We start from the raw sequence: 12,500 nt of genomic DNA on the forward strand, positions 1-12,500 counted from the left end.
TCTCTCTCTCTCTCTCTCTCTCTCTCTCTCTCTCTCTCTCTCTCTCTCGTGGAATAACAATAATCGATAGAGTTTCGTAGAATCATGCGATTACTTTTTCCCGTTTTGAAAGCATTGAATGAAAAAAAAATCAGAATATCTGTAAATTAATTTTTAAGAAACAATAACCAATCTTACGATTATGTTAAAAGAAAAAAGGGAAGAAGAAAAGAAATAAAAATTTTTAATGCGACGGAAGTTGAAACGATCCTCGAAGATATTCGATTCAAGTTCCGTCGCGTCACGACGACGTATCCCCACGTAAAGATCACTTTATTTTCATATATATACATTTCAATCTCGGGGAGGGGGAAGCGTTGGGAATTGACGATGATAACGATAACATGATTATGATGATGATAATGATTATGATGATTATGATGATGATGATGATGATGATAATGAAGATAATGGAGATAATGACAATGATGATGATGATGATGATATGATGATGATGACGAGGATGATAATGATGATGATTATAACGATAATGATGATGATGATGATGATGATAACAATGATGAAAATAATGAAGATGATAATAATGATAATGATGATGATGATGATATGATGATGATGACGAGGATGATAATGATGATAATGATGATAATGATAAAGGATAGAGGACAGCCAATCTGTTTTTTCTCTTCACCGGTCCTCGATGGACGCAGCCACGAATGATTATCGAAATCCTTTTTGCGAGAGACGAGCGTCTTCGAGGCCGTGCCTTAAACAGAGCGAAGTTCGCGCTTGTAGAAATTCTTTTCTTTTATTTTTTTTTTTTTTTTTTTATACAATATATATAGATATATAGATATATATATTTAAACAAACACATAGATGAAAAATTCTTAAATGAAATTCGTTTCGAGTTCCAAACTGTGAGTTGGAAATTCGATGCACATCGCTGAAGAAAATCTATTCGAAAATCTTTCGAAAAAGGAAACAATCAAGATCTGCGAGGAAAAAAAATGGTGAGTAGGAGAGAGAAAGGAGAGAAGGTGATTAAAGAAAGAAATGAAGGAAGACAAAAATACGAAAAGATGAAAATACAAAAAGGGGAGTGAGAATGGTAGGATGGTTGGTAACAAACGCACATGTGCAAGGACGATGTAAATGAGAAGGAGAAATTTCTTTCGAGATATATCGTAGAACGAATGCGCAATAAAAGCAGTAGTGAAATCTCTAGTCCAGCGAGCGGCAGCTTTATTCGCCTGCCAATCCAAAAAATGATGAAAAGAACGACGTAAGATTTTATTGTAAGCGGCAAAGAAAGAAAGAGAAGAAGAGAGAAATAGAGAGAGGAAAAGAGAGAGAGAGAGAGAGAGAGAGAGAGAGAGAGAGAGAATGTATGTAAAAGACGAAGAAAAAAGAATAGTAAGTGTTTATGTGTGTATGTATGTATGTGATCTATGTATGTATGTATTGGTGCGTATGTGATCTATGTGAAAATGAAATACAAGAATAAGGAAACAAGATTGATAGAGAAAGAGATAAAAGGAGAGTTTGTAAGAAGTCGAAAAGATAAAGATGAAAGAGAAAAAAAAAAGGAAGATTGATTGATCGATAGAAAGGCTTAAATATTTGCAAAATGTCGATGGTATCCACGGCGTAATAAAAGAAAAGCAAAGCAAAGAAAAGAAAAAAAAATTAAACGAAAATAGAGCAGGCGGCGCTTTTTAAAGATTTCTATTATTAGAAGATATGGTATAAACGCGATAGAAAGTTTAATTATCGTTCGTCGCGCGAACGCGTTCGTACGAGGGGAATGGCGATGCGCAACTAAGAGTTTATAAAGAAGCTATCTTTCTAGATTATATACGTTGTCGAGGAAGTGAGTTATAAGCGGAAGGTGTTAAGTTGAAAAACTTGGTGGAGAAATGTTCCCAAAAATTCGCTGATAAAGAAAAATAAAAAAAAAAAAATAGCTAAGAGTATCGTCTAAGGAAACAGAGGCAGGGTTTAGTTGCGTGGGAGGATTTACTCGGTAATGATATTTACTATTAAGCACTATCATCGTCTTTATTATTATTTTTTTTTATTTTTATTATTATTATTATTATTATTATTATTATTATTATTATTATTATCATTAATATTATTATTATTATCATTATTATTATTATTATTATCATTATTATTATTATCATTATTATTATCATTATCATTATTGTTATTATTATTATTATTATTATTATTATTATTATTATTATTATTATTATTATTATTATTATTATTATTATTATTATCGCCAGTAAACGTTATTGTCGTCATCCTCTTGTCAGCATATCACCGTATACCGATTTAATGATTCGTCTTTTTTCCACTATAGTCAATACACACCCACACACACAAAAATACACAATACATATATTTTGTTTTAATTTTCATCTATGCAAAAGGAGAAAGAAAAACAAATATAAAGATAAAAGAAACGTGGATTTTCGAGCGTAAGAACGTCGAGATGATAGACCTAGCATCGTTTTCGATCCTCGATATAAAATTTGTATGTCAAAATTCTGCGACGACATATCACACGATACGCACATAACATACACACAAACACATACATATTTGTATCTAATACGTTCTCGACAAACATTTTCCTACGTCTCTCTTTCCACGTTGCATACGCATATACATAGGCACTTTGTTTCTGTCATTTTCCTCTTTTTTTCTTTCTCTTTCCAAGGAAAAAAAAAAGTAAAATCCATGCTCGATTTTTTACGTCTGTTTTTTAGAGGAATGGTAAGGGAGAGCGTGTACGAGAAGAGATAATGATTTAAGCACGCAGACACACAAGAAATAAAAAAAAGGATGTTATATGTACGATATAAGAGTTTTTTGGAAAAAAAAAAAGCTACGTGTAACGATGCCGATAAAAGTTTATACATATGTAATATAATTCTACGCAGCCGCGTGCTGTTCTACACAATAAAGAGCCTGTAATATCTCTAAAAGTAGTTTAAATTTGTATGATCTTCCTCATTGATCATTTCAGAAAGGATCAAACTTGACCATTCTTCGAGATCAACGCAAAGAAGAAAAATAAGAGGTTTGAATAATTTTCACGAAGTTTTATTATATAAATAAACATATAAGTTTGTGTATTGATAAATATAAAAAAAGTTAATGTATTAAATCATGTATAATGAGAAAACTATCTAAGAAACGAATGTACAGAGACATCGAAAAAAAAGGACGATAAAGAAAATTGATATATAAAAATATTCTACAAAAATTGTTTGGCTGAACGAGTTCGTTCATCCCGATGATGATAGCGAGGATCAAACAAAAGAAAAGAAAACAAAAAAAAAACATAGAACCTCGAAAATACGATAAGTGTGCCACTTAACGTAAAAATGGCCTCCATCTAATGAAACATTTAATTTTCCTCTCCAACCTCGCCACCTTTCGTAGAATCCATGCCAACCTCTTCGTAATCTTTTTCTAAGGCAGCAAGATCCTCTCTGGCTTCGTTGAACTCACTCTCATCCATACTCTCTGCGACGTACCTATGAAGAAATCATGCAAATAATGTAAGTATAAATATACGATAACAAAAGCGTCATGGTACGATAAGAAATTTTTACCAATGAACGAAAGCACGTTTCCCGAACATAAGATCGAATTTTCTGTTCAGTCTCGTCCAAGCTTCAGCGATAGCTGTCGTATTAGCTAACATGGCCATCGCACGTTGAACTTTAGCAAGGTCACCGCCCGGTACCACTGTCGGTGGTTGATAATTGATACCGACCTAAAGATATATGAAAATTATAGAGAAAAAAAAATGAACACACAAAAATAGTAGAGAGTCGTACTTTGAAACCAGTTGGACACCAATCGACGAATTGTATAGCACGTTTAGTTTTAATGGTCGCAATGGAAGCATTCACGTCTTTGGGAACAACGTCGCCTCTGTAAAGTAGGCAACAAGCCATATATTTTCCTCTACGTGGATCACATTTGACCATTTGCATGGCTGGTTCGAAACAAGCCGAAGTTAGTTCCATGACAGTCAATTGCTCGTGATAGGCTTTCTCGATCGAAACTATAGGAGCATAGGTAGCCAGAGGAAAATGTATTCTAGGATAGGGTACCAAGTTCGTTTGGAACTCGGTGAGATCAACGTTAAGAGCACCATCGAATCTAAGGGATGCTGTGATCGAAGATACAATTTGACCGATCAATCGATTCAAATTGGTATACGTTGGTCTCTCGATGTCCAAATTACGTCTGCATATGTCATAAATAGCTTCGTTGTCGACGAGGAACGCACAATCGGAATGTTCCAAGGTCGTGTGAGTTGTTAAAATTGCGTTATATGGCTCGACAACGGCTGTAGAAATTTGTGGGGATGGATAAATAGCAAACTCGAGTTTAGCCTTCTTTCCATAATCCATAGAGAGTCTTTCCATCAGCAGACTGGTAAATCCAGAACCGGTACCACCTCCGAATGCATGAAAGATCAAAAATCCTTGAAGGCCGGCACACATATCAGCGATTTTGCGTATCCTATCCAACACTAGGTCTACGATTTCTTTTCCAAGAGTGTAATGGCCACGCGCGTAATTGTTCGCAGCATCTTCTTTCCCGGAAATCAATTGTTCTGGATGAAATAGCTGATGGTAGGTTCCAGTACGAACTTCATCTGGAAATGTTGATTAATTTTGGTCGAATCGTTTTTAATATAGCAATGATAGTTTTACAGTTTTATAGTCGTACCTATAACGGTAGGTTCAAGATCGAGGAAAACGGCTCTAGGAACGTATTTTCCTCCACCAGTTTCACTGAAAAACGTTTGAAATCCATCGTCATTCGTACACGCTGTCGCTGGAAGCATCCCATCAGGTTGTATACCATGTTCAAGGCAATACAATTCCCAACAGGCATTGCCCATTTGTACACCACCTTGACCGATGTGGACGGACAGCACTTCACGCTAATACTCAGCAATTTTATTTTATTTATTTTTTCTATTTTTTCTATCTTTTAAATCGATCGCTTAAAAAATCTTAAAAAATTAGAGTATAACATGTAGGACAGATATTCTAATGATAGCGAATAGAATATATGAAACTCGTTCCAACAATATTTTAATATGAAATTCTATTTTATAATATCGAGACGCATAGTCTAGACCTTAGATATCGTATTATTGTAAATAATTTTTACCATTTTGATAGCTGTTAATTCTAACCGTGATGGGATGAACGAACGATGTTACGTTCGGATGTCCAAGCCAGACTGTCGAGTCGTACATTGTCAAACAAATTTTGTTTTGGTTGCCGAGAGAAATGCCGATCGTGTTGTGATTTTTCTAACCGGCGTACCGATTGAAAATGATGCCAAATTTTTTCATCGATCGATATTATTTTCTTGTAGATCATTTTATTGTTTTTATCTGTAGTTTTATAGCGTAACATACATATATAGCTTATATCGATTAAAGCACAACAATAAAAGAGGCACGTACATCTATACCTTTACTTGTGATTTATAATTATACAAAAAATTGTTTAATCGTTATCAAAGGGTTGCTGCCCTTTTTAACAATTTTTTTATAACCCTCAAAACAGACGAGGTGGCCGAGAGGTTAAGGCGTTGGACTGCTAATCCAATGTGCTCTGCACGCGTGGGTTCGAATCCCATCCTCGTCGATTAATTTTTTTTTAACATTGGCTATGTATAATATTTTTTATATCTTTTTTCAATTATTAAGATTGTTCGTCGCTCTTAGCTTTATTAATGGTTAACGCAACGAGTACAGGCGTAATTCTTGACCGATGTTGACGAACAAGATCTTATTTTAAAAACGAAGGTTTCAGCGACGACATAGCTTTTCTGAATTTTTGAAAAATCTTTATTTTTATTCATATACTAGTTCCGAAAAAACATTATTCTTTGCCACTTTTTTATCGAGCATTTTAATTAGCTTTGAACGTCGACAACTTCAATCTTCGTCAACTTGAAAAAGTGTTTTTGTAAACGACTGCGTACAATCCAATCTATAGAATCAATGTTCGTTCGCAAAGTTTGTTTCTTTTTTAACAGTCGCACAGATTGTATTTTTACAAGAGAGTAGTGTTTCACGAATTAATTTTAGTAATCGTCCGTCAAAAAATAACTATTGCTTATTAAAGTTAGTGCTATCTATTGAAGAGAGTCTCCACCAAATTTCGATGTCGATCTATTTCATTTTCTACGAATCATCCACCCTTAATTACGACCTAAATCGCGAATAAATGTTTTATTTTGAACCAGAATTTCTTAAATAGTACGTGAATTTTTAAGTCCCTCTAATCATTCAAACGTGTCGAGAACGAAATATCTGAATCGACACAAATAATTGATTCTCTTTAATTAGTAAAGGAGTATTGAGTGACGACGAGTAACTTTTCTTCGGAGATTTACTAATTTATTTATTAGATAAGGATAGAGTACGCTTGTTTCATACGCGTCTATTATTACTTACACTTTTAATATTTCAATGTGTTTTTTTAAATATTTTTCTCAAAAATAGTAAAGAATCGATACCTACGAGTTTAAATAAAAAATTTATGAGAAAACATTCGCGATGGATAGTGTTTGAATTGCACGCGAAATTGCATGATTTTTTTATAATAATCAAAATAAACGCTTGTAAGAAGAAACATCCAAGGATTTTCCATTATATCTTTAAATAAAAATTAATTTTTAAATCTAATCAATTTTGTTGATAAAAGAAAAGTCTCAATGGAGTAATCGCTTTTGAAAGAAAAAAGTCGAGCATGCTCAAGACTTTTGAAAGAGAAAAGTCGAATAGAGTCATTGCTTTTGAAAGAGAATATTCGAATAAAATTATTACTTTTGAAAGAGAAAAGTCGAGTAGAGTCATTGCTAAAAAAAAACAAAGAGACTTATAAAAAGGATCACGACCCATAAACCATAGAATAAATTAATCAATTTTCAACTCTAGATTTTCTACCATTAATATACTAATTAATTTCTCTCTTTATTTAATTAGTTTCTCATTTGATAATTACTCGATCCTTCCGTAAATGAATATATCTCGATCAAAAAGTAATAATCATTTTTTATGCAAAGATCTCGGATTTTTTCTTTTCTGTGTTTTATTACAGTTATAAATTTCGCTCCACGTTAAACCATTAATCGTTGTTATGGAATGCTTTGCGGCAGTGATTAAGGCAAGAAACAAAGAACAGTCTATATGCCGAAGAGGCCCTTAAACTGTAACTGAAAAGGGCAAGTATAGGCTATTGAGTTCTTGGGTCATTGGGGTTACTTTGTTTCGGTAGGGGAAAATATATATTGCGCGTAATTCTCAAATAAGATTCTTCGGTAGATCAATAAACCCCATGAAATTCCAAATTTTATTTATTCTTATTAATGCTTTTCAGATTGAATACTATATTTTCTATTCTACTTACATATGTATACATACTCACGAAAAATTAACGTTTAAATACGAATAGCCTATATATATATATATATATATATCTTATCGATAAATCAACACTGACGCATGTTCAAGTTTCTATTAACATTATTAAATGAATAAAATATGAAGAATATTATTATTATATAACGAAGTTAAAGAAATTAAAAAAAAGTTACGATTCGTTCTTTAAATCGGTAAGATATATTTTATTTTATAAAATATACAATATCTCTTATTTACATTAGTCGCATTTAAAGCCATACAATAATAACGTTATTCGAATTATATTTATACATTTTGTATACACTCTCTTGTATATTTTTGTATTACGCTTAATAAATACGTGAATCCTCTATATAGCATTAAAAAATATAATTAATAATATCATATAAAAAATAGATAAGGCACTAGCGTCTCTGATTTTTATTACAGTATTTTATCATTGTATGTACGTGATTAATGGCAGTGAATGAATTAAAATCATTATCTTTAGCGTTAAATCTTTAAGCGTATCAAATATTTGTAATATCAACGAGCACGTGAAATTTTTTTGCTTTTATCATTCTCGATTGGAGGTGGCGGTCCTTTAGCGCTTTGATGTCGACTGTAAACGCTATAAAAAAAAAAGAATGGTACGTTTAAACATCGTAAATCGTTGTACAAGGTCTATAAAAATTTGTCAAAAATCTAGTTTTTATTTCACTTACTATTTATATGTTTCCGAACGAATGTAATCTATTACATGAGATATACCGACTTGTAATTGATCAGCAATTGGTGTTACCCAAGGATTAAATTCCATTCTAAATACAGCTTTATTGCTCACTAGATCCAAGTTTCCTATTTGAGAAAAATCCGTGATTTGTTATTTATAACGTGGAAATGATTGTTTCATTTTTACACAAACTTCTTTCCATACCCAATTCTGGAGGTAAAACAGTTAAGCGATTTCCTTGTATATGCAATTCTCTTAAACGACTTAATTCCCCAATTTCCTTTGGTAATTCCACTAAATCATTTTCTCTTAATACAAGCTAAAAAGGAATAAAGATAGAGAAATATTTTTTAAATTCGTCTATACTTTAAAACGAAAGGTACATCATCTTACAATCTGAAGATTCTTTAATTGTCCAATTTCAGGTGGTAGATACTCAAAATCATTATCAGCCAGATAAAGAGCTCTTAATGTTTCTAGAAAATCAAGAAATATTAATTTTGAACCTTGTATCGTAAGAGAGACTTATATAAACGTTTTATATCTTACCCATCATAAAAAAATTTCCAGGTAAATTCTTTTCACTGAGATTGTTATAAGTTAGATCCAAAACTTCTAGTACTGGAAAAGCACCAAATCCACGAGGTAAAATATCTAATCTGTTCATCCTGCAAATGAACACTTAGATAAAACCATTGTTAGACGAATATACAAATTATACGAATGAATAAAAGAATTGCATTAACGATACATTACCCTACATTAAGGATTCTTAGTTTCGGCATCTGAGATAAAGATATAGGCAATTCGGTGATATGATTGTTAAAAAGATTCAATATTTCCAAATTGACTAAATTAGCCAATCCTGGAGGTACCTCTAAAAATATCATAAATTAAAAACAATTTGTAATTGCGTTAATGATCAAATTAATTTCTTACCTTGTATTTTATTATGGCTCAATGATAATCTGGTCACATTGATCATATTAACTGCAATAAATATAAATATTGCATGTTCCACTAATTTGTCACGATACGCATGATATATAAAAATACGAATATTGATAAAATAAATGGAAATAATGTTCTAAGGAATTTGGAACGATTTAAAATTAAGCGCCTGCGCGGGAACGCCCACATGAACAAGCAATGACACATGGCCGTTCTAAAACTCGTTAAGACGAAAAAAGTAGTCACGACCGGTTCCCTAATTTGGCAAAAGAGCTCAGGACTGGCATGGCGTAGAAAGACTCACGTAATCCTGGCATCTCCTCGAACGATGCAATGCCCTTGTCGACGAGATCCAGTTCAGGATTTTGGATCTCTCTTGCTTCATCGAGCACTTTTTTCGCCTTTGACATCTTCCCCGCAGGAATACACGATACTGGTGCTTGATTCATTGCGCGCGCAATCGTTTCCGCACACACACGTCAGAAAGCTTTAAATAAAACCATATGTAATCACTTTGTCGCTACTGAAGCTGTGACTATCCTACAACTCCTTACTTAGAAACTTCCTAGGTATACTACCGTTACGGTTAAACTCTCGCGCCTGCGCGATAACTCTATATACTGATTGGTCGAATCGTCGCGCGGTAAATTCAAAACTCTTTTTTTACATCTCGTCGATATCATTGTGAATAAATTTAGAAATGTTCGTTAAAGTTTACGAATCATGAGTATATTTCAGGATAAATGGGAGAAGAATAAAGAGGATGAATTATCACAGTCACGTATTAATATTTATATAATATAAGTTAAAGTAATCTCGTTAAATGGTTGATCCGAGTTCGTTTGGCACGTGTATTCTTGAGGATGATATGTATATTTGGTTTATAACTTCAGTAACGATCATATTGTAAGTTGTGTTGAAGACGAATTCTATACGATTACTCCTCGCTAGTTTTCCTATCGTTATGACACAATTTGGAAACGTGGTATGTATATTATATACGATAGAATTATACGATTTTTGGATCTTCCATATTTTAACCTCTCTCAGAAAAGTGTAGTTTGAATAAGCTATTTAATTCGCATATAGTCTTACGTTTAAATTGATTTCTAACGATAACGTTTATCTTTTTAGACAGCTGATCAGCTGTTAGCTGGTTCTAGTGTACTCTCTAGGCCGGCAGAAGAATTTGAAAATGATGTGAGTAAAGTTAAAGGAATGATGAAGAAAAATTGACTTCCTTTAAACAAATGGTATAATTTTATAATTTCTCATAATTTATTTCCAGGCATCCGTGGAAGTAATGTGGGCAATGAAGGCAATGGAACACGCGGAAGTTTATTTTAATGTACGTAATATATTATTATGTCAAAAAAGAAAACAAAATAATAGATGCTTTATGTTCTAGATTTTATGTTCCGTTGATCCAAAACTTCTGAGACTCACACCTCACGATGATCATATTTACAAGACGTTTAGAGAAGCATTTCCGAATCTTAAGGTAGATAAAATAAATGAGGACGAATTAAAATCCGAAGAAGGCAAGCAAAAATGGCGTCCTTTTTGTGAACAATTCAAAGGCTCTGTAGAGGATTATAGTTTTGGAACATTGTTAAGAGGAGACTGCGAGGGTGACTATTCGGAGGAAAACAGTATATTGACAACTAGAATTCAATTCTATGCCATTGAATTGGCAAGAAATAGAGAAGGCCTCAATGACGGCATAAGAAGCAAATACAAGCCAAAAAGAACTAATGACAAATCTTAGCTCGTAACAATGATTATGATTTTCTTATGTAGAATTAACATAACAATGAGATTAACAATAGTACATAATAATTTCTCGACATTTTTATACATTCATGATTAAAAGATTCTACATTTTAATAAAACGTTACATATATTAAAAATAGGAACAGAAAATTTTATTTTACACAAACTTTTCTTAACGATAATGTACAAGATTTATGCTGACTTTTTATGTTTCTTTATTGCCAAACTGATAAGAGGATTTGATGCACGTGCTTGATGTTTCGATTTCGTTGCGGTAGCACCGGACGACGCTAATTCTCGATCGAATTTTCGTTTCCTTTTTCCCATTCCCATTAAACGTTTTAAAGTAGGCGGTACTATATATTCTGGTACATCTTTCAAATGAGATTGTAATTTTACTGTATGTAAAGCTTTATCTTGACGCAACGATTGTAAATCTTTCGGATTATCCTCGAAATAACTTTTTAATTTTTCGCAATTCAATATTTCCTGTTTAATTTCTTTCAAACGAGCTTCGCGCACGGCTATTCTAGTTACAGCTTTCCATGCATCTTTTGCACGATATCTAAACCCTTCGACTTCTTCTAATTTAAATTGATAAGTTTTAAACAAAGTATCGCGACCATAGCATTCTTTTAATTCTCCTTCTACTTCTTCTAGTAAAGGTCTTTCTCTTATAGATATGAAACTTAAAGCTGTGCCCTGATTCTTTCCTCGTGCCGTACGTCCTGCTCTGTGTATGTAGGAGTTAACGTCAAGTGGAAAATCAAAATTGATTATATTCGATACGAATTGAAAATCTATACCACGAGCTACACCCGATTCTTTATCTCTTCTCCTTTTTCCTTTTTTAGCTTTTACTACATGTTCCTGGAAAAAAAATATATATATATATATATATATCGATAATTAGAAAAGTTTTTTTTTAGTGTATCAGACAACACAGATTACCTCATCTAAAGCTTTCTCATCAGATGCGATTATTATGTCGTATGTTCCACAATTAAACTGCGTGATAGCTCGGCATCTAGAAACTGCGGGTAATTCGGAATTAAGTACGCACGTTGGTATTCCAAATTGTTCCAAAAAGAGTTTTAATTTGTAGCATCGGTCAACAGTATTTACAAAAATAATAGTTTTCCCTCTGCAAAATTTAGAATCTGTAATTTGCTCTTTTTCATATACTTTCAATATATTACAAAATAAGTACCTAATTAAATGTAATTTCAATAAGGCATATAAAATAGCAGCCTTATCATTCTCTTCTGCAGCTAGAGTATAATGCGCTAATTGCGTTGGCGGGGCTAAAGGTGGTTCTTCTAATTTTAAAATTGCTGGATTATGTAAAACTAATTTTTTCAGTGTCAAGACATCTTCGGACAATGTTGCAGATGCTAGTACAGCTTGATATATCCTTGGTAAATAAGTCAAAGCCTGTTTAACTTCATCTTCATAACCAAACGAAAAAACCTACCAAAGGAAAATTTTATATTTAGTATATTAAAATCGTTTTTAAAATTATGAATACATCAAGTTCTCTTACCAAATCTGCTTCATCGATTATCAACGTTTCTAAACTAT

At 32.7% G+C, this 12,500-nt stretch overlaps 4 protein-coding genes and 1 non-coding gene across 8 annotated transcripts in view; 2 read left to right on the forward strand and 3 right to left on the reverse strand.

Annotated features, from left to right (window-relative positions):
• Positions 1 to 3,109: 3,109 nt before the first annotated feature.
• Positions 3,110 to 5,421, reverse strand: LOC122627911 (tubulin alpha-1C chain-like). 2 transcript variants are annotated; one of them, XM_043809541.1, is made up of 5 exons: positions 5,215 to 5,421; positions 4,765 to 4,981; positions 3,861 to 4,690; positions 3,633 to 3,796; positions 3,110 to 3,554 (listed from the first exon to the last, which is right to left on the reverse strand). In XM_043809541.1, the coding sequence occupies exons 1-5, from the start codon at positions 5,215 to 5,217 to the stop codon at positions 3,425 to 3,427; spliced, it is 1,344 nt and encodes a 447-aa protein (XP_043665476.1). In that variant the 5' UTR covers positions 5,218 to 5,421; the 3' UTR covers positions 3,110 to 3,424. The 2 variants fall into 2 exon arrangements, with proteins under 2 accessions (XP_043665476.1, XP_043665477.1); XM_043809542.1 differs by having other exon boundaries at positions 4,765 to 4,987; positions 5,215 to 5,340.
• A 196-nt stretch (positions 5,422 to 5,617) lies between these two features.
• Positions 5,618 to 5,699, forward strand: Trnas-gcu. The gene has a single exon. It is a non-coding gene; the product is annotated as a tRNA-Ser (tRNA).
• A 1,959-nt stretch (positions 5,700 to 7,658) lies between these two features.
• Positions 7,659 to 9,666, reverse strand: LOC122627912 (ras suppressor protein 1). Its single transcript, XM_043809543.1, has 8 exons — positions 9,451 to 9,666; positions 9,135 to 9,185; positions 8,952 to 9,072; positions 8,745 to 8,863; positions 8,589 to 8,671; positions 8,400 to 8,514; positions 8,188 to 8,320; positions 7,659 to 8,093 (listed from the first exon to the last, which is right to left on the reverse strand). The coding sequence occupies exons 1-8, from the start codon at positions 9,593 to 9,595 to the stop codon at positions 8,009 to 8,011; spliced, it is 852 nt and encodes a 283-aa protein (XP_043665478.1). The 5' UTR covers positions 9,596 to 9,666; the 3' UTR covers positions 7,659 to 8,008.
• Positions 9,667 to 9,885: 219 nt separating this feature from the next.
• LOC122627913 (protein PBDC1) lies at positions 9,886 to 11,058 on the forward strand. The gene is made up of 4 exons (XM_043809544.1): positions 9,886 to 10,131; positions 10,281 to 10,346; positions 10,435 to 10,494; positions 10,555 to 11,058. Exons 1-4 carry the CDS (start codon positions 10,111 to 10,113, stop codon positions 10,912 to 10,914), a joined length of 507 nt encoding a protein of 168 aa, XP_043665479.1. The 5' UTR covers positions 9,886 to 10,110; the 3' UTR covers positions 10,915 to 11,058.
• Positions 11,050 to 12,500, reverse strand: part of LOC122627909 (probable ATP-dependent RNA helicase DDX56) — a 2,297-nt gene continuing 846 nt past the window's right edge. For all 3 annotated transcript variants that reach the window (XM_043809535.1, XM_043809537.1, XM_043809536.1), the window contains 4 exons: positions 12,463 to 12,500; positions 12,130 to 12,389; positions 11,871 to 12,063; positions 11,050 to 11,789 (listed from right to left, as the gene is read on the reverse strand). The exon at positions 12,463 to 12,500 is cut by the window's right edge and continues 406 nt beyond it. In XM_043809535.1, the coding sequence (XP_043665470.1) occupies positions 11,112 to 11,789; positions 11,871 to 12,063; positions 12,130 to 12,389; positions 12,463 to 12,500 (1,169 nt within the window). In that variant the 3' untranslated portion in view covers positions 11,050 to 11,111. The remainder of the gene's footprint in view (positions 11,790 to 11,870; positions 12,064 to 12,129; positions 12,390 to 12,462) is intronic.

Source organism: Vespula pensylvanica, chromosome 3, assembly GCF_014466175.1.
Source record: "Vespula pensylvanica isolate Volc-1 chromosome 3, ASM1446617v1, whole genome shotgun sequence".
NCBI lineage: Eukaryota > Metazoa > Arthropoda > Insecta > Hymenoptera > Vespidae > Vespula > Vespula pensylvanica.

Coding starts and splice junctions, on each gene's coding strand:
- LOC122627911 (XM_043809541.1), bottom strand. Junction 4,691..4,764: donor TCTTGAACCTACCGTTATAG/GTACGACTATAA, acceptor CAACATTTCCAG/ATGAAGTTCGTACTGGAACC. Junction 3,555..3,632: donor AAACGTGCTTTCGTTCATTG/GTAAAAATTTCT, acceptor ATTTCTTCATAG/GTACGTCGCAGAGAGTATGG.
- LOC122627912 (XM_043809543.1), bottom strand. CDS start 9,595: ATGAATCAAGCACCAGTATCGTGTATTCCTGCGGGGAAGATGTCAAAG. Junction 8,864..8,951: donor CTAAGAATCCTTAATGTAGG/GTAATGTATCGT, acceptor GTTCATTTGCAG/GATGAACAGATTAGATATTT. Junction 8,321..8,399: donor TGTTTTACCTCCAGAATTGG/GTATGGAAAGAA, acceptor TTTCTCAAATAG/GAAACTTGGATCTAGTGAGC.
- LOC122627913 (XM_043809544.1), top strand. CDS start 10,111: ATGACACAATTTGGAAACGTG. Junction 10,347..10,434: donor CAGAAGAATTTGAAAATGAT/GTGAGTAAAGTT, acceptor ATTTATTTCCAG/GCATCCGTGGAAGTAATGTG. Junction 10,495..10,554: donor ACGCGGAAGTTTATTTTAAT/GTACGTAATATA, acceptor TTTATGTTCTAG/ATTTTATGTTCCGTTGATCC.